Source organism: Oratosquilla oratoria, chromosome 2, assembly GCF_046742065.1.
Source record: "Oratosquilla oratoria isolate Oo_2021 chromosome 2, ASM4674206v1, whole genome shotgun sequence".
NCBI lineage: Eukaryota > Metazoa > Arthropoda > Malacostraca > Stomatopoda > Squillidae > Oratosquilla > Oratosquilla oratoria.
In genome coordinates, this window is record NC_134778.1 from 63790050 (window position 1) to 63813852 (window position 23803).

The window sequence follows — 23803 nt, forward strand, 5'->3', positions numbered from 1 at the left end:
CCTCGCGTACCCACTTACAAAGGATTACAAAGGCAGAGCATGCTGACAGGAGACCTTTTGGCCTACATGGGCGTCATCGTATCGAAGGTGTTAAGACAATACCAACACAGAAGAGGCCTGGCCAGAGATTCAAACTGCCTAAAATGTAACCACAACACAGAAGACACAGAACACCTACTACTACTACGCATCACACCAACAATCCCCAGATAACAATATTTCTTCTCCAAGTGATTACTGTCCCAACTGAGGCTTTTCCCAATTTCCTGGAGGCCGCGAGTCTTCTACAAGAGACCAAGGGAAACAGATTGTTCGTCTAGTAAGCCCCCCACATGCCTGGACTTTGGTCTTGATCCAAGAGACCTTGTGTCCTAGCAGTCTTGCCTCCCTGTCTATTGACTCAAGGGCAACCAGGATCTTCAATGATTCCAGAAGAAGGATGGCAGCATCAGTAAAAACCAGGGTAGTGACCTTAATGTTGTCACTGGATGATCCACAATGACATTGATGGACAAGTCTGTCTAATAACTAGTCTTTGCAGAGTGGCAAATGATCACTCAAACCAATTAGATATTCAAGAAGATTTAGATAAATTACAGCAATGGTCTGAAAAGTGGCTAATGAAATTTAACACAAGTAAATGCAAGGTAATGCACATAGGTAAAAATAACAGTATGTACGATTACAAGTTATTTGGAAATTCGTTAACAAAAGTGGATAGTGAAAAAGATCTCGGCGTAATTATCAGTAACGACCTCAAATCATCCAAGCAATGTATTTCAGCCTCTGAGAAAGCAAATAAGATTCTGGGACTGATTGCGCGATCTTTTGATTTCAAAAGTCCATCACTCATTAACAAGCTATATAAATCGTTAGTTTGTCCACATTTGGAATATGCTGTTTCCGTATGGTCACCGAATCTCATTAAAGACATTGACAGACTGGAAAAAGTACAACGGCGAGCCACAAAACTGATTCCAAATATCAAAAATAAATCATACGAAAATCAACTAAAGCACATGAATCTGTTTTCCCTAAAAAAGCGTAGACTCAGAGGTGACTTGATACAGGTCTTTAAGATTTTAAAGGGAATTGACAACATCAAAAGTGACCAAATTTTCACATTGAATGAGAACCAGACAAGAAACAATGGTCTCAAACTGTCCGGAAATAGATTCAATTTGGAAGTAGGTAGAAACAACTTTGCCAACTGTGTAGTTAATGAATGGAATAAACTTCCTGCACAGGTAGTGCAATGTAGTTCAGTTCGAAGCTTTAAGAATCATTTAGATAAATACCTAAGTAAGATGCTGTAATGATTATAATTTATCTTATATCATTTGTTTTTGTTTTGTTATCATTTGTCAGTCTGATTTTCATTTATTATTAGTTATATGTCAATTTATTATTTACTATTTACCTGTTTGTTTATTATTTTAACTATACCTATGCATTTATTTATGTATTTTATTTGTTATTTACATTATTATAGTTTTTATTTATTATTATATTATTATTATTATTGTTTTTTTTGTTTTGTTTTTTTTGTTTTTTTTTTTATATCCGACCTAGATATGGATCAAAAGGTCTCCTGGCGGCATGCTCTGCCTTTGTAATCCTTTGTAAGTGTGAGAAAGGATACAACCTTGCCTCACACATGAATTAAAAGGAAAGAAGCTGGACATGCTTCCTCTATATTTTTCAGCACTGTCCCAGAGTATAAGCCATACATCAAGTCAAAAATCCTTACCTGAATCACACAGATCTGCAAATGATCCCAAAGCATCCCACAATGTGCTGCATCAAATGCTTTCTTCATATCAGTCTAGGATGCAGGAAGACCTTATTGAAACAGGTCAGCACTCCACATGAACACAAAGCACTAGGATTCAATCAGTTGGACTTCACTGGTGTGAACCCAGACTGCTCAGGCCTCTCAAACTTTAGCAGAAGTAAACAAACCCAAGTCAGCAACAGATACATACATATACCAAGGCTTTTTCCCCCTTACAAGGGAGGTAGCCAAAAAGAAAAAGGCATAAAACCATTCCCACCCATTCCATCCCTAAATACACTCCACTCCCCTCCACCCTCCCACTTATCTTGGCACCTCCTGGATGACAGGTCATCCCTGCACCTTTTCCACTGCCCTGGGTCAGAGGCAGTGTTGCAAGACACAGCACATCCACAGCAAGGCCACTTCATTAAATTGGCAACCCACCCTCTCCATCTCCCCATGCAGAAAAGAAGATGGGGAGAAATCCGTTCGGGCTGTGTCAAATTTTTCTCGCACATACCTCACCCCCCATCCCCCCACCCATTCCACCTCATGCATCACAACATCATCCATATACAGCAACAGATGAGAAAGCCTTTAATATGTCACTGAGCAGGATAATACCACAGTAGTTATTGTGGTCCTGCTGGCCCAATTTCCCTTTTAGATAAAGAGAACCAGACCCTTTTTCCAGTCAGAGGGAATGATACCCAACTGCCAGACAGTATTGCATGCAATTCTGCATTGATGTTGCAGATGACAGCTGCTTTTCCATCCTTCAAATTAATGCCCCTTTGATAGATTTAAATGAGTGCATAGAGGGTTTAGGAAGAAATGTCAATGTAATAGTACTGGGAGACCTTAATGCTAGGGTGGGAAATGGTCAAATCGATGGAGTGGTTGGGAAGTGTGGAGTTCCAGGAAAGAATCGTAGTGGAGAGTTGATGGTGGAAATGTGTCTAGAAAGAGAGTTGATGATAGCAAATACAGTGTTTCGGAAGAAAGTCAAGCATAAGTACACATGGGAGAGGGTGGTGGAGGGAAGGGTGGTAGATAGAGCGCTAATGGATTATGTAGTGGTAAATAGGATTATGATAGGAAGAGTTAAGGATGTACATGTGCTAAGGGGAGAGGGTGGGGGAATATCAGATCATTTTTTGGTGGAAGGTAAGCTGAGAGTGGAGGATAGATGGAGAAAGAGGAAAGGGACAAAAGGTAGGGAGGTTCTTAGAGTGAACTCCTTGAATGAAAAGGAAAAGGAGAAGGAGTACAAAAAGAAGCTGAAGGAGGAGTGGGAGGGAGTAAAGGATAGAGCAGAGATGGGTGTGGAGGAGGAATGGGGATGGTTCAAGGAGGGAGTCTTAAAGTGTGCAAGGATGGTGTGTGGAACAAGAAGGACAGGGGGAAATAGAAGAAAGGGTAGTGAATGGTGGGATGAGGAAACGAAGAAGGTTGTAGAAGAGAAGAAGCGAGCATTCACAGATTGGTTACAAAAGAGGACGGGGGAGTCGTATGAGACGTACAAAGAAAAGAGAAGTAAAGTATAAGATAAAGGAGGCAAAGAGGAGACCAGATGTGAAATGGGGGAAGAGGATGACAGAAAATTTTGAAAGTAATAAAAACAATTGTGGAAAGAAATTAAGGGAGGAAGAGGAGGCGAATCAAGTAGCGAAGAAAAGGTAAAAGGTACAGATGGAGAGATGATAATGGAAGAGATGGCAGTAAGGGGAAGATGGGCAGAATATTTTAGGGAGTTGCTAAATGTGAAGGAGGATAGGGAAGGAAAGATAGTTGCAGTGGGAAATGCGAAGAAAATGAGAGTGAGGAGTGAGGAGAATGGAGGAGAAATAGGGAAGGATGAGGTGAAGGCAGTTGTAAAGATGATGAAAGTAGGTAAGGCACCTGGTCTGGATGGATGCCATGCAGAATGTCTGAAAAAGGGAGGTTCAGTGATGGTGGACTGGTTGGTGAGGTTATTTAATGTTTGCTGGAGAGAGGGTAGAGTACCGGAGGACTGGAGAAGTGCCTGTATAGTTCCTCTTTACAAGGGAAAAGGGGACAAGTGTGAATGTAGTAGTTTCAGAGGGATTAGCCTGTTAAGTGTAGTAGGGAAGGCTTATGGGAGGATCTTAATTGAGAGGATTAGGAGAGGAACAGAAGGAGTAATTGGTGAGGAACAGTGTGGATTTAGGACAGGTAGAGGTTGTGTAGATCAGATCTTTGTGGTAAGACAGATATGTGAGAAAGCTATAGGAAAGGGGAAGGATGTTTTTTGGTCTTTTATGGATCTGGAAAAGGCATATGATAGGGTAGACAGAAAGGCACTGTGGGAGGTTATGCAGATTTATGGGATAGGAGGAAAGCTTTTGGGAGCTGTCAAGAGTTTTTATGAGAGTAGTAGAGCATGTGTCAGGATTAGAAATGGAGAGAGTGAGTGGTTTGAAGTAAAGGTGGGACTTCGTCAAGGATGCGTTATGTCACCCTGGCTGTTCAACTTATACATGGATGGGGTGGTGCGAGAGGTGAATGCTAGGGTAGTGGGTCAGGGATTGGAGATGGTTAAAGAAAATGGAGAAAAGTGGGAGGTGAGCCAGCTGTTGTTTGCGGACGACACTGCGCTTGTGGCAGGGTCAGAGGAGGGATTGAGGAAGCTGGTGGCAGAGTTTGGGAGAGTATGTGATAGAAGAAAGCTGAAGATAAATGTGGATAAAAGTAAGGTGATGAGATGTACAAGGGGTGAAAGTGGCAGTAGACTGGAAGTGAACATTAAGGGAGAGCGACTAGAGGAAGTGGATAGTTTTAGATACTTGGGTGCAAGTGTAGCAGGAAAAGGTGGAGTGAAGGTGGAGGTAGAATGTAGATTGAGAGAAGCGAGTAAATGCCTTGGTGGTTTAAAGAGTGTAATGAGGAATAGACATTTGGGAATGGATGCGAAGAGGAGACTGTATGAAGGAGTGATTGTGCCAACAGCACTGTATGGGGCAGAAACGTGGAATATAAGAGAAGAGAGAAGGAGTTTGAATGTGTTTGAGATGAGGTGTCTGAGAAGTATGGTGGGGGTTACTAGGATGGATAGAGTGAGAAATGAGGAGGTGAGGAGGAGAACAGGGGTGAAAAAGGATTTGGGAGATAGGGTTGATGAAAGAATATTAGGATGGTTTGGACACATGGAAAGAATGAGTGAAGAAAGACTAGTAAAAGAGGTATGGAAGACAGATGTGGATGGAAGGCAGATGTGGAGGGAGTGAACATGAGGGGACGTCCTAGGATGAGGTGGATGGATGGGGTGAAGGGGGCTTTGGGGAAGAGGGGAATGTCTGTTGAGGAAGGAAGGGAGAGGACAGAAGACAGAGGTGAGTGGAGAATGGTTGTATATGGATGATGTTGTGACTGCATGAGGAGGAATAGGCGGGGGGGTGGGGGCCGGGGTAGTATGTGTGAGTAAATTTTGACGCAGCCCGAAGGGATTTCTCCCCGTCCTCGCCTTATATGCAGAGGGGGACGGAGAGGGGGGGTCGCCGATTAAATGAAGCTGCCTTGCTGTGGATGTACTGTGTCTTGCGACACTGCTTCTGACCCAGGGCGGTGGGCAGGGTGCAGGGATGACCCGTCATCCAGGAGGTGCTCAGATGAGAGGGAGGGTGGGAGGGGTGTGGAGTGTATTTAGGGATGAAATGGGTGGGAGTGTTTTTATGCCTTTCCCTTTTTGGCTACCTCCCTTGTAAGGGGAAAAAAGCCTTGGTATATGTATGTATGTATGATATCTGTCAGAAAGGGTGGAGATTAGTCTATTGGTGAATTGGCAGCTGCATTTCAAACACCATCAAGAGGGAGCTGTATGCTTGGAGGATCACCCATGAGGAACTGCTCAAAGTATTTGGCAAAGGAGCTACAAACCTCCATGCCAGACACCAGCTGTCCATTGGTTGCTTGGATTATCCTCCTGTGGGTCACAGTTTTGGAGAAGAGTTTCTTCAGGGCTTTCATAATGCAAAGGGATTTAAAAAAATAATCAGGAAAAGAAAGGGACAGTACAAAATCATTATTGCTGATAAAACTAAAGAGAATCCCAAAGATTTCTATAGTTACACTAGAGATGAAAAGCTTATTAGGAATCACATTGGTTCATTAGCTTCTGCCCATGATAAGTTGAACATTCAAATGAAGGTATGTGTGATATCTTATACATTTATTTAAGCTCTGTATTAGTGAACAAAACACCTCAAAGTGAAGACTAAACTGAAGCCTGTGAATGGGTGAGAATTTACTCTAAATATAATCAAAGAAAAGATTGGAAGATGTATGTAAAAGCTCAAAGTTAATACAACACCACAGCCCGCTGGTTGGCATCCAAGAATCTTCAAGGAAATAAAAAACGAGATTGATGTTTCATTAGAAATTATTTCCAAAAATTCATATCTAGGGATGTACCAAGAGAATGAAAATAAGCTCACATTACTCTCATATTCAAAACGGGTGACAAAAAGAAGCCAATGTACTATAGACTTATAAGTTTAACCTTAATCATAGGAAGAATTATGGGAACTATTATCAGAAATGTTTGATAAATGACAGCCAACGTAGATTCAGGAGTTTCTGAACGTAATTATGATTCTGTGACCACCAGTTTCACAAAACGTCAAGACAACGAAGTGAGTGTGTACCCAATGGATTGTACATATTAATACTGCAACAAAGATATGTCGTAGCACATTTGTAAAATGATACTGATGACCCACTTTCGGAGAAGAATAAGCGAAGATATAGAGATCTGTATATTTCGATCACTTAGTGTGATCCTCTTCAGCAGATATGATATCTGCTGAAGAGGATCACAGTAAGTGATCGAAATATACAGATCTCTATATCTTCGCTTATTCTTCTCCGAAAGTGGGTCATCAGTATTATATTAATACTGCTTTTAGCTGTAACGGGAGAAAGGGCTATGCACAACCGTCTAAGAATATATATATATATTATTACATGAAGAACAATATGATGCCACAATATTCGTGCAAAATAAAAGTCATGAAATGAAATAGTAACACAGACAACATACCCTAAAATAAATTCTGTATCGCTAGCTTGTCATTTCCCAGTACCCGGAATATGTTGTGCATTGTTGCAGTTGAAATCCAATATTACTTTCAATTTTTTTATATACGTAGAAGTTATGACAATGATACATATTCTTATTGCATAAAAAATGTACTATTGATGAGTTTACAAAATTATATAGTTACTCCTATAATTTTCATTCTCTGTCGATCACTGTCAAGAAAGAAAATGTGAAATCGTGACATCTATGCAACTCAATGTTTATGTTTACCGGTGTTAATACGACCAATGTTGCAGGACTGTAAAGCTAAGAGGAAAGGGTTTATTTTAGTTTCTTAAATGCCATGTCACTTTTCCGCGTGAGAAGATGGCTTCGTCACTTTTTCAGAAGACATTCTCCAAGTATAGCCACTGACACTGCTCGGAAATACAAGTAATAATATTCTTTAATTCTATCGCAACGACTAACGAGGTCATAGATGATAGGTAGTAGTATACATAAACTCGTTTTTCTTTTTCCTTGGTGGTTTTTCCGCATAGTAGTATACGTATATTTTAAGTAGACGAGTTGAGTAATGATTTCGGACTAAAAATTACTTTTAACTGCTATCATGCAATTCCTCTGGAGGACACATTGAGGTAAATTTACATATTAATATTGAATTATGATATTTCAAACATTCGTGAATGCCATACACGAGTGTTTATGTTTGCAATATCATATTGCAAACATAAACATGTAAATTTACCTCAATGGGTCGATAAATTATAGTATATATTTTTAAGGCCCAAATCTAAAATTTTTAATCTCCATACAGTATGGTCTATGGAGATTAAGGAATTTAGGTTTACCATTTATGATTTGGATGATTTACTAGGCATTGGTTTTCAGACCAGTGACTTAATTTGGGCTTCTTACTTGGATTCACATGGATATGTCTAGTCTCTAGAAAACCTCTTCACAGCCACGGTGATCCACTACTGTTACCCTTCCTGGTGTCCAATTTCTTTAAGGCCACCTGGTCTGGTATGTGGGTCTCACTAATTGCCGAATAAACCGAACAAAACCGATAAAGCTGAACAAACCATCAAAACCCAAACAAGGACAGTTTTTCCTCAAATGCACACTTCTATATATATATATATGGTATTATTTGAAATATTTTCTTTAAAATGTGTGATTTCAATGTAATATGATCAAAGAGAAGTTACGTTTTTATCCTCTGCAAAATTACCGAACACAGCTACGATTCGACCCAGCCCGCCGTCTATAATCACTGGTGGTATGGATCAAACTACATTCTTTTAAGTTTCTTACTATTGTGATATCAGTGTAATAGACTGCATATAGTTGAATTATTTCAACTATTTTCTTAAAATGTGTTACGTCATACTGCAGAGGCTAAAACATAACTTCTCTTTGGTGAAATTACATGAAAATCACACATTAAGAAAATATCGGTTTATCGGTTTTGTTCGGTTTGTTCGGCAATTAGTGAGACCGCTGGTATGGTGTTTGTTGATCGGCATCCAGCAGTGTAGCCTGGTATAGGTGGTTCGTCTGGTACTAATGATAGGAATTTATCCAAACTCTTTCTTCTGTCACAAAAAAAAAGCCCTCAACGTTCATCATGTGATTTTATATAGGAAATTAAGAAAAAATGCATGTTGAAAAGATGTTTTCTATTTAGATGTATAAATATGTGGAATACCTTAACCCATTAAACTCCGATGACAAGATTCTTGTCATTTGGTCAAATAAAACAAAAAATCATAAAACACCAAAATGTTTGATCAAACACCAGAAAAATATGACGTCAGTCCTCGGTTCGCGCGAGGACTGACGTCATATTTTTCTTGTGTTTGATCAAACATTTTGGTGTTTTATGATTTTTTTTATTTGACCAAATGACAAGAATCTTGTCATCAGAGTTTAATGGGTTAAAGGTGATATAGCCCAAGCTCAAACAACACGCGAGTTCAAAGCTAGATATGGTAATTGGAAATCAGAAATATAGATTAAATTGGAACGATACATGAATTTGAGTCAAGGTATGTTAGAAAATTAGAGAATAGGAGACAGGACCCAAAGAGCATTGCTCCTTTCCTGTATATCATAATTAGGTAAATACACACTCACACAAATATACGCATAAAATGATAAATACATGGAATAGTTTAGAAGGTGATATAGCCTAAGGTAAAGTAATACATGAGTTCAAATCTATATATGATAATTTGAAATCAAGAGTATAGATTAAGTTTGAACTGTACAGGAATGTAAGGGTAAGGCTAAGTATGATAACAAAAGATAGAGAATAAGAGATGGTACCCAATGAGTATCACTCCTTTCCTGTACACTACAATTAGGTAAATATACACACTCACACAACACTATTACAATACTAAGCAGCGTATCCCTTCACCCTCACTCAAATGAAATATACATACAGTTGTCACAGCTTTGGCTAGCCTGGAGTTTAATAGACCTCTTGGCCATTCTCTACTGCCAGTGCACAAATATGAATCTAGTCTGAATAGAACAGAGTACCATGGCAGGAGACTCTGCTGCTATCACCACAAAACACTTATAACAGCTAGCTAGTGCAATAGCTGGCACATGCACCATACACTGCCAGGCTGCCCCACACAATTATACATTTACAGACAATTCAGCACTGGATGTACACGGACATGACCGTAAGCGTATTCAGAACAAGGTATGATAATTTGGAGAAAAAAGGGGGATCTCAAAGTGGTCCTCTTTTGCTGTAGACCAGTGGTTCCCAAACTATCTTACCTGACGCCCCCTTTTTGCCTCCAGTAGACCCGTACGCCCCCACTCCCTCTTTTGTTCATGTGAAATGATTCTTGCATTTATTTCTTAGCATTGTTCAGGAAAACAGATTTCTGTTTGTATTAGATTTTAATAATGAAAGACACTCAAATAATAGTACATTAGAGACATTTTTCTAAGTAACTAAAAACGAAATATTTGGTTCAAAGGGAGTGAAAAAAAAAAGTTTGAACATTAGCAAATTGTGGTTGGTATCGGTGATGTGTCCAAAACATGTAAGAACTAGCTTAATAGAAAACAGGTTGGAGTGACTGCTATAATTATACTTTGCATGTATGTAATGGCAGATATTTGTTCTTTGAATGATTTTTTTTTTTATTCTAATTAAACTAATATTTTTGAGCAGATGACTTCACACCCCCTTGTATCCTTCTCATGCCTCCTTAGTCTGGGAACCACTGCTGGAGACAGTGTTAAAGTTAGGTAAACACAATATCTCCAGGAGGAACAGTGGGTAATTATTTTCCTCCAAAACTCCAGTATCATAACCCGCTGATGCAGAGGGCTAGATAACAACAAACCTATGACAACTATAAGGGTCATCAAATAGGCAGATTGGAAGTTTAATTCAAATATAGCAATTTATGAATCAAGGAGTGATGATAAGGAATGGCTCATTAGAAAAAGATTAATCATACATTTGTAAGGCAAGAACTACCTGAATAGGGTAAATGATAGGTTATCATAGGTTTCTTGTTTCATATTATTGGATGTATGATGCAAATTAATAAAGGTTAATGCAGATATTAGGGATGCAGGTGTAACATAAATTATACAACATAATACATATAACTTGATTAGGCTATCATAAATATTGGTAAAGCATTTGAAAAAATGCTCGGCTTGCTAAAGTTTGTACAAGGAAGTCACTCAGAAGTATAACTATTCAGATTTTTAAATTTGTTTATAGATTTAGTAATCATATGAGAGGCACAGAGCAATGGATTGATTGATTGATTGATCATGTGTTTTATTTTTCAACAGGCTGAATTTGTCCTATGCTTATGCTTTCTTTGCTTGGAATCTTTTTGGATACATCCTCTACAAAACTTACTCAGGTGGTTTTCAAAAAATTGATAAATCACATGAACTTTCTCAAGGTAAGTACAATGTGTGTGCATATATATATATTTCCTATTTATCTGTATACCAAGGCCCTCATCTCCCTAATGATAATCATACTCATCATCTCCTCCTGTGGTCATCAAATACTGTTAGTTTTTTGCAAACCTCAGCATCTCGCTATATACAGTACTTGTGTTTATTTTGTTTAGATTAAATTAATTTAAAAAATGCTCATCTGCCTGAAGTGTTTTGTATCATATATGTACAGTGGAGGGTTTAATCATGACCAGAATGTTTTGACATTTTGTGTAAACAATATTAATACACAAAATTGTGTTGTTAGAGTACTATTGTATTATAAGCACTACCATGCTTATCGTTTTTTTAAGATTCAATCCATTTCATTTAACTGAATTGATCTAATTTATGGCTGTTGATCCCAGAAAATCCTGAATCTCCCAAGGTCTGGCAGTTTCTCTCTTTTTCAGTCGTGGGAGTTGCGATAAGTAAAGCGATAATATCGCTTTAACCGAAAATTTATCGCTTATCGTTTATCGCAAGACCGGAAAAATTTATCGCTTTCAAATTTCCCGCGATAAATCCAGCGATAAAGTAGAAGACAAAAAAACGTCACGGCAGGAGGTTACAGGCTCATTGTTACACGGCAAACAGATATGGTGTTTTAAGTGTAAAAAGAGGTTTTTAAATGCATAAGTAGCAAAAATACAGTATTTTTGGATTTATCGCTTAAAGGTATCTTGGGAATTTATCGCTTTATTGTTATAGGACTTAGCGGAAAAAATTATCCCTTTATCGCAAAATTTATCGCTGCCCACCACTGATCTTTTTGATATGGAAGATAGAGGCATGGTACTTCTCAAGTGCTGGTGTTATTGTGGAATGATAGTGGAGAGGAAACTATGTAGTGCTACCCAAAAAGAAGACTGGAAGAGTTCTGGATGGAAATTAATTTAGAATAGTACAGTAAACCCTCTATATAACAGACAATATGGAGACGGGTCTGTCATTATATCTGAAGATCTGCTATATCCGATGGAAATACCGGACAGATCCATTATATCCCGAAGTTTGTCTGTTATTAGAGATTAGTAGGATTAGAAATTTCAGTAAACCTTTGATATAATGGATGAAATGGGGACGGGTCTGTTGTTATATCCAAAGATCCGTTATAACTGAGGATCCCTCAAGGTAACGGATGAAAATCCGTTATAGCAAGGGTTTGTCCAGTCAGATTTTTTGTCCATTATATCCGATATATCAAGGGTTTACTGTAATGGATTGTCAGATCTTCAGTTAGAGGGGAAATTGAGAGTTGAGGCTAAATGGAAGAGGAAGTAAACTTGGGCAAAGAAGTACTGAAGATGAGCACAGCCAATCAATCCATTGCCCCAGGTCTCTTGCAGGATACCCAAGATTCCCAGATAACCGGCAATGGCCACCAAGCAGGCCCATAGGCCACTCACAGAAGAAATACCTTATTGCTCTCTAGGGGTTATCAGTGTAGGGTATTTTTTGGTGAGATGTTTAGTGTCTTCTATGTGGTAGTTACATCTAATGCAGTTTGATTCTGTGGCCTGGCTATTAGTTATTTAAGTACATTGTCTATGTCTTCCACAACTGTCTTTGGTAATTATTTAATTTAGTTGTTCTTAATTTTAGTGGATCTATACTACATGTGGGGATGAAATGGGGAGGAGTGGATTTATGACTTTTGACTTTGGCTACCTTCCTTGTAATGGGTGAAAAGCCCTTGGTATATGTATGTGTATATATTTATTATCCTGTTCCTGTTCATTGTCTGCTCCTTCCATCCATATACCCACATACCAAGGGCTTCTTCCCCCCCGTATAAAGGAGGTAGTCAATCAAGGCATGCAACCATTCCACTCCCATCCACCACCCTCTCCCCCTCTTTCATCTTAGCTCCTCATGGATGAAGGGTCATCCATGCCTCATCTTCTACCCACTGCCTGAGTCAGAAGCAATGCAGCAAAACACAGTATATCCATAGCAAGGCTGCTTCACTTACAGTACATGGCAACCCTCCCTTGTAGTCCTATCATGTAGAAAATAGAGAAGACAGGGAGAAATCCTTTTAAGCTGTGTCAAAATATCCATACACAAGCATTCTCTTCTCACCCTAACCCATGCCTTCTCCCTTCCATGTTCAATATATTTCTCAGACATTTAAACTTCTCCTTTCTTCCTCTCCTAAATTCCAATACTCCACCCCATACAATGTCATAGGCAAAATCACCCCCATTCATATACGCTTCTCTGCATCCATTCCCAGATGCCTATTTCTCATGACATTTTTCAATCCCCCAAGACATTTACTTTCTTTCCTCAATCTACAGTTTACCTCCACCCCCACTCCTCCATTTGCTGCCACATGCAACCCCAAATACTTAAAAGTATCCACATCCTCCAGCCTCTTGCCTTTAAAAAATTTCCAACTCAATGCCTCCGTCTCCCCTTGTACATCTCATCTTACTTTTACCCACATTACCTTTAACATTCTACTATTGCATACTTTCCCAAACTCTATCACTAACTACCTTAATCCCTCCTCAGACCCTGCCAGAAACACAGTGTCATCTGCAAACAACAACTGGCTCATCTTTCACTTACTTCCACTATTCTAACCATCTCCAATCCCCTGCCCATTACCCTCACATTTACTGCTATACCATTCTATCCATGTTCACACTGAACACCCATAGTGATATGACAGCCTTTACACAGTCCCACCTTCACCACTCTGTCAATTTCCTATGCTTTAACCCCTTCCATACGGTGCTGCATACGTAGGCGTCATGAGGAGCAAGTGGATATGCGAGGCTGCCATATCGGCGTCTTGATTATATTTATTGTAGTTGCCCCCCCTGTAATGACATACTCTCTAAACTGTCTGTAATCACATTTTCTATGGTTATCAAAATTCACGGGTGAAAGAGAGAACGATCGATATAATCGGTGACTATATTTTATGATGCGAGTATTATTATGACACGTCGTACGGCTGGCATCAGCTGCTGCCCGTGAGATTTAAGGCCCGTACTGAAGAGGTTAAGGATTGTTTTGGGGTACCCATACAGACTAGAGCTGCACGTAATTTTTGTCTAAGTTAAAAGTTTTCTGTTGCCCATGAATGTTACTATTATACAATGACCATCTCTCCATTACATTGTTCTTTTGTCCTGTACAACTTCCTTAAGAATACTTTTTCTTTTCCCCTGTGCCCCCTTTGGTAGGGGGAGGAAAGAATTCTGCCACAGTGTTTCCTATGCAAGTCATAGAAGGCGACAAATTGGAAAGGAGTGATGGAACTACTCTCAGTAAAATTATCCTATGAGAAGTCAAGGAAGTATAAGTACCAAGATTCTCCAGTGGTCACTATGTCTATTGACGCCCAGTCCATCACCTTGAGTCTTGGTTTTCCTTTTTTCTATTTTATATTACTTGACTTTCCTTTTTCTCACATGATGGGACCCCATGTTATTCCTTTTACCACCAAATCCACTCCTAGGTTTCTCCTGGTTGACCTAACATGCTGGGACCTAAGGGGCAGACATCTGGTTTCTGGACTGGGCCTAAGATCTCTCTTTTAACTTGATCTGTATTTCAAAGGAGGAGCATGCTGACAGGAGACCTTTTTGTCCATAACTAGTTCAGATGCTGGAAAAATTATAATTATAAACAAGACAAATAGATAGTGATAAAGTAAAAAAAAAATAGAAAATAACAATATTCTATGATAAATAGTAAATTAATGGATACATACATATACCAAGGGCTTTTTAGCCAGAGTCAAAGGCATAAATCTACTCTCACCCATTTCATCCCCACATACTCCACTCCCATTCACCATCCCTCCTTCCCTCCCTCTTTTCTTGGTTCCTCCTGGATTATGGGTCATCCCTACATCTTGCCCACTGCCCTGGGTCAGAAGCAATGTAGCAAGACACAGCACATCCACAGCAAGACCTCTTCATTTAATCAGCAACCCCCCTCTCTATTCCCTCATGCAAAAAAAGAGACAACGGGGCAAAATCCCTCTGTGCCGCGTCAAAATATCATTCACACATACTCCCTCACCCCCCATCCCCCACCCACTCACTTCCATGCGTACACAACCATTCTCCATTCACCCCTGTCTTCTGTCTTCTCCTTTCCCTCCTCAACAGACAAAGATAGATATAAAAAAATAAACAAATGAGAGCTGACAATTGGCAGTTACTCTCCTTTGCCTACCACTTTCATCTAGTGACATAGAGATAGTCACACACTGATACGACACAGACAGCAGTCCAAAGTTTCTTCCCAGGGAGATTTATGAGAGGTTCCAAGGACAGTTGCCAGTTGCTGAAACTCAAGGCAATAGTTGATTGATTGACTGACCTATCCTGTTATTAGTGCACTAGAGCAAAGACATCCATGTGTGTGTTTGTATACACTGTATGTATACATAGATTCAAGAGTAATTCATGATGACAAGTACCAGTAGGTATAGAAGGAAACACAGTGATGAATTTGTGAGGTTTATTACAGTTACATTACAGACCAGCATCTCTCTGAAGAAGGATCCTCCAACATCTGATACATGCATACATACATACACATATGTGCTGCATCACCTCCAAATATTTCATTAGTCACCCTTGCTCACTTTATTTGTGTGTTCTTGTGTGGGCTAATTGTTATGTATTTATTTACCACTGACTCGAATTACTATTTGTGTTTATGACCTTGGCAGTGGATGGAACACAGGGATGACCCTTCATCCATGAGGAGCTAAGATGAAAGGGAAATAAATGGGTGACGGATGGGAGTGGATGCATGCCTTCACTGGCTACCTCCTTTATAAGGGAGAAGAAACCTTTAGATGCATAAATAGTCTTGAATATGTGCAAGCAGATGTGTGTATGGCTTGGACTTCAAATTGGTATTAATGTTTTCTTTCGTGTATCTTAAAAGGATGTTTATATTATGTTTGTTGACTGTACTATTGATAAGCTGACATGATATGGGCAGTGTAAAACAAGAAAATTAGCTTAAGGGTACAGCTTCCCTCCTGGCAAGTACAGTGGTAGTGTGTGGGCCTCGTATTCACAAAGTAAGCAGACTGAACCCTGCCCAGGCCAGTGAGCTTAAGCTGTTTACTGTGGAGGTTACTGCCATGGCTGAGCACCACGGTGGGGGGTTAAGGCTTGCCTCAACTGATGTCCTGAGGAGAGTCTTTGAGACTGACATCTGAACTGAAACTTGGCAACTTTTAACTTTAACAATAATAGAGATGTCTAAAATTATGAAAAACTCCCTACACCTTTATATGATAATGCCACTGGGTGAATTTGAAATGTTTCACAGTATGTAACATAACAAAAATTAACTACACAGTTCTTGGGATGCACTCGCACTATGCCATGGGATGACATTTTTACATACATATACCAATAGCTTTTTTCCCTTTACAAGGGAGCTAGCCAAAAATCAAAGGCATAAAATCCACTCCCACCAATTTTTATCTGAGATATATCTCTATAGATTATTATACTTTTCTCTTGATATGTTACATTTTAATGAATTTCTTGCTGTTACATAAACATATCCATGATTTTTGTATGTATATTCTAATAAAGCTTTTCATTTACAGCTCGAGAATTTGCCAAATTGCTTAAAAAGGAAGATGTCATAATGTATCGCGTAGAAGGATTGACTCCAAAAGGAAGATTTGATCTTAAACAGGAATTTGCAGAAATGAAGCAAAGGGAAATTGAAAATGAATTTGTTAATTCAATAGATATGCCAGAAGCACATGATGAAGAACTTTTAGAACATGGAGAAAGCACACATGAAGAGTGAAAATTAAGAGACTTATATATATTGAATTGATTTATTTTTTGAATGTGTTTGTATTTGTTAGCCAGAAAGATGATACCAAGAATGAAGTATGATTTAATGAAAAGGCAATTCTTGTGGACTTTTTCACAGAAGATACTGCGAAACTTTTCAGATCTTCCTCCAAAGTCATCATCAGTCTTGTTTATTCCTGGAAATAGGGCATCAGAAACATACTCTGTATTGACACCTTATTTGGATACAAGTAAACATGTGAATAATTTACAAATATTAGAGAAAAACTTGTTTAGAAGAGGTATGAAAGCAGATTTGCAGCAGTTTATCACTCACTGGAATAGGCTTCAGAGCGCAAAAAGAGACAAAGCACACTTAGAAAAAAGGAAAAATAAGATTCCAAATCTTGCAGAGAAGTTGAAAAAGGCTGATTCTGAGGTAAATAGAAACAAGCTGTCCATATTGAAGGAAGAAGGTAAGCAGATACGAGCAAAAATGAAAGAAATAAACCAGGGATTATGGGTTCTAGAGGAAAATGTTGCTTTTTTTGCTTTGGAATTTCCAAATGATATACACCCGTCAGTGTATGACGTTGATCAAGTACTGTATGAATTTTCCAAAGAGAGGGAGTTTTCATTTCCTTGTAAGTCCCATGTTGAAATTGGAGAAAAATTAGGTAGTTTGGAAAGACTAGACAGTTCGCCTTCAGCATATTATCTTAAAGGAACTCTTGCAGCTTTAGAGCTTGAAATAGCAGACTTCTTTTTGCAAGAGTTTGAAAACAGGGAATTTGTGCTGAGTTCCAATACAGATTTTGCAAAATCTGTTGTTGTTGAGGGTTGTGGACTAGATTTTACTAATAGTAATCAAGTACTTACAATTGAAGCATCTAAGGACAAGGTTGACCAGAATGCTCTCCATCTTGTTGGAGGTGCCTCACTAGTAAGCTTTGCTGCTTTTTTTGCTAAACATGTGATTTCAGCAGATAGCTTCCCTCAGAAGTTTATAACTCATGGTCGATCTTATAGGCCAGCAGTTGATGATCTTGGATTGTTTGGCACAAGTCAGTGTAATGGCGTGGATGCTTTTGTTGTGTTCTCAGAAGGGGAATCAGAAGACCAAATTCTTGATGATCTGTTAACAGCTTTAATTGAAAGTTATAAGCTGTTTGAGGTTCATTTTACTGTAGTTAGGTACAAAGCAAGTGCTTTGGCAGTGTATGAAAAAGCTGCTATTAGTATTCAAATGTATTCTCCTGCCATGAAGAAAAACTATGAAGTGGGTCGAATATCAGTTTGTGGTGATTATATTAGTAGAAGATTATGGTCTGTGACCAAGAAAAGGCAGCATGCATCATTTTTATCAATGATGCATATGAGAGTATGTAATGTCACACACATGTTAGCCCTCTTAATGGAGAATTTCCAGAATGAAGATAGCAAGTTGATGTTGCCCTCATGTCTTAAGCCTTACACCTATGGTCTTGTGTGATATATGGAGTTGCACATTAGAGATGTAAATAAACTGTTTTTCTATTTCCATTCTTTTTAATATCCTGAATATCATTTAAGGAACCTTTTACAATAGTGTCTTCAGGAAAATAACCATGGGACAGTGAGATTGTCCAAAGGGATAGTGTTGATAAACTAGTCCATAACAACTAGTGATGGGACAGTACCAAAAATCTTCATTTATTGGTACTAGTCCAGATACTGCTCTAAACTTCTGATTCCAATATGAGTCTGATCCCAATGCATGCAATGATTATAATTCATAGCCATTTTCAGGCCCTGATGTTGGTTTGGGAAACAAACATTTTATGAACAAGTACATTCATTAATCATCGGAATCAGAAGTTTAGGGAAGTATCAGGACTTGTATCAGAATTGCTGAAAATGCCATCACTAATAACAATCAACCAGTCAACCTTAGATTTTTATGTAATCATATCCACCATTGTTTTGGCCCTAAAACCTTGCCCAGTTGTCAAGAGATATGATAAACATCCTTTTGAAATATGACACCAATGAGATAGAAAAAAATGTAATTAAAATGGAGAAAAATAATGAGATAGAAATTTTGATTAAAAATAGAGAAGTAACTGAAGAGATAGTCATTCATGGGAGGGTGTGTGGACAAATATAAACTCAGGAAATGGAAGTGGGAAATATGAAACATACACATGTATCAACGTACAAATAAGTAGCTGTACTGTCAGTATCAAGTGTACTTGGTCACAGACAGTATTAAGGTTATACAAGATTAATTTTACCCCAAGCACTTAAGGGATCAAACCAACTAGTGATCAGGAATTAGACTATAAAAGAATGGAGATAACATGGATTTCTTGCAGTTTTCCTGTAAATTTCATCTGAAGTTTAAAGAGTAGTTGAGGTGCCCAAATTCCACTTACCTCTAGGAAAAGTAGAGGTCTTGTAGGACATCTTGTTCTTCCTCAGAGCACCTGATGTTGTCATGTGGGCAATAGTTTTTTCTCAGGAGCAACTTTGTGTCACCTCCATATATGACTTCCCACCACATTACATCCAAATGGTGATAATTGACTGATGTTGTTGATTAATTTGAATAAATGTTATAGTAAAATTGATCTTAGGAAAAAAAAAAAAAAAATTCTTTTGTGATGTTTTTAAAATAGAAGTGTTTTTCCTGTATACCTAATAGCCACTAAGTAGTATGATCCGTCATCCAGGAGGTGCCAAGATAAGAGGGAGGGAAGAAGGCAGAGGGGAGTGGAGTATGTAGGGATGGAATGGGTGGGAGTGGTTTCTATGCCTTTGTCTTTTGGCTATCTCCTGTGTAAGGAAAAAAAGCCTTTGGTATATGTAACATACAAAAAGCAACTTTTGTTGTGTAATACACTCATGCATGTCCCTTTCTTGATTTAAGAGGACAATATAAAACTTCAGAGTGCTATTTGCAATTAGCTTTATTTTATATTTCATACCAGAAGTATATTATATAACCAATATTACAACTCACCACCAGCCATACAGAGCAACAAAACAGAATCAAACAGTTGTTAGTAGTAAAAAATTTCCTTGCTTCAGATGCAAATATTGAAAGTCACTATTATAAGTGACTACCTCCCTTACAAGGGGGTTGAAACCTTTCGGTATAATCAGTACAGTATAAGTAAGGAGCACAAAAGAAATTACCAAATTATACTTATATTTTATTAACCCTCCCTCCCTCATTAATGTGTGTAACTGTCATAACTTTTCATCCTTTACTGGGAGGAATCGGACTTAAAAATAATATATTTATTATCTTAAATTATTTTGAAGATTATTTGGGGCAATATGTGAATAACATCTGAGGATAACCAGGTTGAATAAATGTGCCCAGATGATGACCAGGGACAAACAAATATGATGCACCACTATTAATGAAGTTTTATTTTTTTTGTAATCTTGTAGTGAAATTTTGGTAATCTTGCTGATAGTTGTCATAGCTCAACATAAAGTTGCTCGTTCATTGGTTAGAAAGTACACTATTTTTACACAGATGACCATTTCACATCAGCTTTAGGAACAGCACTGAAAACTAATGATGTATGTTGATTACTAATGACATGTGCTGAGGCTGTACTAGTTTCATTACAAAACTAAAGGAATATTCTCAAGAGATTATAAGCATCATTCAAGCTGCCATACATGGAAACAAACTGCTCATCATACTTAACTCTCTCTGGTGCACACTTAGCTGAAGTAGAAACCCTAAATCTCTCAAAATCCATCTGAAAGTTGGATATAAAATGTTATCAAGCTGATTTGTGTTGCTCATTGCAAAGGTTTGGTCCCAGGATGTAGCTCACATATAGTTTCATTACAAGTTCATGGAAACCTGATGAACATTTCAAGGACCTGAGTCATCCAATGAACTCATCCATGAGATTAGGAATGCTATCAGTGATTCCATCACTCGACTAAGATGGTGAATGCATTTTCTTGATTCCAACATTTAATTAAAACAATGAACTTGCTCTGCAATACCTGCCATCAATTGAACTGTTCATTCCTCTTCCTTTATATGAACATTTAACAGAAACTGCTATTCATTTATGGCAAAAAAACACCCAAATGGAGCAATGCTAATGCCTTAATTTCAACATTACATGAAAACAATCAATGTATTCCATTGTAGTACTCATTGTAGTCCAGTGAGTGAATCCTCTTCAAAGATTGCAGAATTCAGTGTAGTTAACGATTATTTCTTTTCCTTGTATATAACTAAGATAAACATCTATGTGATTAAGAATTCATTGAGACATACCTACCACTCAGTTTCACTGCAGTTGTTGGTACATGTTCACTGTCATTTACGTGAAGTAGCAATGGCAGTTCATGGTGGTATGAAACAGGACTGAAAGCATACGATGCTCAATAAGCACAACATCCCCCGTGCTCTGTTCCCTTAAGATATAATGGCTATAGCTTCTTGGAATGTTGTGTGTGTCAACCCTGTCATTAATGTTTGCGGTACCCCATTTCATACCACCACAAGTTGTCACTGTGAAGTATCTTGATGTCAATTATAGATTGGAGAATTACAAGTATTAGTTATTACTAAATTCCCCTAGCACACATGCAGCTAGATATCATGAAGAGTTTTCCTTGTTAATTACAACTCAGGACTTTTCTATGGGAATGTTTTTGTCCACTTAAGCTAATATCCAGATATACCCAGATATTTGATACACATCAAATACTTAAAGAAGGCTGATGTTACAGTATAACATATATATAATTTGCTTGAGAAATAAAGGATTCAAAATTGCAGTACCACAGATCTCAATAGCACAAAGGTTACAAGAGCTATATTCTTGGGAAGATCATATTCTTATTCACAAGGATCCTTTACGTTGCAGCATGGCTATGAACAGCACCAGTATAGAGGAATTCACACATGTGTATGAATTGAAAGCACTATGCAGAGGTCTTTGATAGTGACCCATTCCCCAAATACATAGCACTAGTGTGTATGGACCCATACCAATATTGCAAATTATAAAATAACTGTTAGGCTCAACAGCAGTTATGTTCATATAATTGCACAGTACTAATAAAGGAAGATATTGTCCCAGTGGACTGGATTGTATTGTACTAATGTGCAGGTCTGTGAAGCAAATTGCATATAAGTGTATGGCATACAAGCAAGTAATAGCTATCTTGATCCTATTGTGGGGGGATGTAAATCATAATTAATTTAATGAAACATTTCAAAGTTTTTGAATTAGATGTAAAGATCTATTTTAGTAAGACTTTATGTAAAGGAGAATTGGTGCTAAAGACACAGTAAAACCTCACTCAATCAGCACAATTGTAGGGAAGCCATGCTGACTCAAGATGTTTTAAATTACTTGTATTGCGGAATATTTCTGTTTGTACAATTTGAACACTACCCCTTCTAGAATGCAGTGGCTATTTTTACAAGTCATAAGAATAGTCCTCAGGCTATTCTTATGACATGGTTGATAGCACCCTCTATCATGAACTTTTTAACTAGATTCAAAATGGCTGCTACTAATTTCAAATTACTTGCAGCAGGTGCAGAATTTGATTCATTTGCAGCCCTAAAAGAATAGATTTCCAGCTGAGAAAAGTCTAATAATCTAAATCTTTATACCAGGAACTCCAGAACAACACAATCAGCTACTAAATGTGCTCCTAACAGAAGTTTCAAACCTGAGCTGCAGTATTTCTCAATATATTATTGCTGTCAGCATGGGGGTAGAAAATACCAGCCGAAATCTACTACTGGGACACAACCAAATCAAATGTAAGAACTAGACTTCTGTATTCCAAGACATCTTCACACATCATTAGCAATTTAAGATAAATTTGCGCATTTAAAATTTTTTGAAATAACATTCCTGAGAGGATTGTAAGGTTAGGTTATTGTCGTAAAAATTTAGTTCAAAAGTTCACAATAGAAGGTGCTTTCAACCATGTCGTAAGAATAGCCTGAGGACTATTCTTACAACTCGTCGTAAAAATTGCCATCTCAGAATATTTTGACTATGTTTATACTTTCATATTGTGTAAAATAATCTAATCCATATACAATTTTTATATATTTCAATGGTATGACTATTTGAGTATTGTTTCATTGCTGTTTTCTTTTGTCAGTTCATCCATCAGCTGTATAGTAGATGTATGTTGGAGACTTTCTAAACACTTAGAATTTCACAGCTATAACTATTTTTTTTTATTTATTTATTTTTTTAATGTCTTTTTTTTCCTGTATGAAGTTGGGGTCACTGTTTGTGGAGTCCAGCATGTCCTGTGAGACTCCAACACGAAGTTGCTTTTGCTCCCCCGCACGAATTTCGCTGCCACTCTCTTCATGGCCAAATCTTCGGTCACAAGGGAATGTGCCAAAAAAGTGCTGATGCCCACCTCTTCCACAATTTCTCAGATAGTCACATGACAGTCCTGCATTACCACAGCATTCACTTTGGCAATGACCTGGTCATTTCAGCATGTTGATGGCCGACCAGAGTGTGTCTTGCTCTCCACCATTGTGCAGCCATCTTTAAACCAATTGTACCACTTCTTAATCTGTGTGATGCCCATAGCATCGTCACTGAAAGCCGTCTAAATCTTCCAAATGGTTTCCACCTGGCTGTCGCCCAGTTTCTGGCAAAATTTGATGCAGTAGCACTGCTCCAGTTGTTTCGTCATTTTCCTTGCAATGAAAAACTGCCAAGAGCTCTACACACTACCTCACACAAATGCTGCTTGCCAGCAACTGACACTATCGACAGGCAGGAAAAGTTTTGGTGAATTGTCAGTGTCAAAATACAATGATGTTTACATTTTTATTTCCTAGAAGTACCACAGATGTTTGGCACAGTACGAATAGATTACTGATAAAGGTGGCTGTGTTAATTACAATATTTTTGTAATTTTCTTGGTAGACTGTGAAAATGAATACTAGAAGCAAAACACAGGCATGAGCACTGTAGTCTTTCAGCCATCCAACAAGATATAACAAGTTAGTGAAACTACAGCAACTTCCTTTTCTTATTAGCCAATCCCTTAGATTACTATAACTTTTCTTTTTCATTAAAAGAAAAGATTCATTGAAATTTACGGTTGTATAGGATGCATTGGAAAATACCGGATCTCACAGTGTGTTGAAGTTCA

At 38.1% G+C, this 23803-nt stretch overlaps 2 protein-coding genes across 2 annotated transcripts; both read left to right on the forward strand.

Annotated features, from left to right (window-relative positions):
- The first annotated feature begins 7079 nt into the window (after window positions 1-7079).
- On the forward strand, window positions 7080-16652 carry LOC143039574 (uncharacterized). Its single transcript, XM_076209804.1, has 3 exons — window positions 7080-7268; window positions 10677-10792; window positions 16435-16652. The coding sequence occupies exons 1-3, from the start codon at window positions 7180-7182 to the stop codon at window positions 16641-16643; spliced, it is 414 nt and encodes a 137-aa protein (XP_076065919.1). The 5' UTR covers window positions 7080-7179; the 3' UTR covers window positions 16644-16652.
- A 33-nt stretch (window positions 16653-16685) lies between these two features.
- Slimp (Seryl-tRNA synthetase-like insect mitochondrial protein) lies at window positions 16686-18171 on the forward strand. The gene has a single exon (XM_076209790.1). The coding sequence runs from the start codon at window positions 16686-16688 to the stop codon at window positions 18123-18125; it is 1440 nt and encodes a 479-aa protein (XP_076065905.1). The 3' UTR covers window positions 18126-18171.
- Window positions 18172-23803: the final 5632 nt, after the last annotated feature.

Excerpts from the sequence above, each read along its gene's own strand:
- LOC143039574 (XM_076209804.1), top strand. The coding sequence starts at position 7,180 with ATGTCACTTTTCCGCGTGAGAAGATGGCTTCGTCACTTTTTCAGAAGA. Across the intron at positions 7,269-10,676 it reads GACACTGCTCGGAAATACAA|GCTGAATTTGTCCTATGCTT; the intron begins GTAATAATATTC and ends ATTTTTCAACAG. Across the intron at positions 10,793-16,434 it reads ATCACATGAACTTTCTCAAG|CTCGAGAATTTGCCAAATTG; the intron begins GTAAGTACAATG and ends TTTCATTTACAG.
- Slimp (XM_076209790.1), top strand. The coding sequence starts at position 16,686 with ATGTGTTTGTATTTGTTAGCCAGAAAGATGATACCAAGAATGAAGTAT.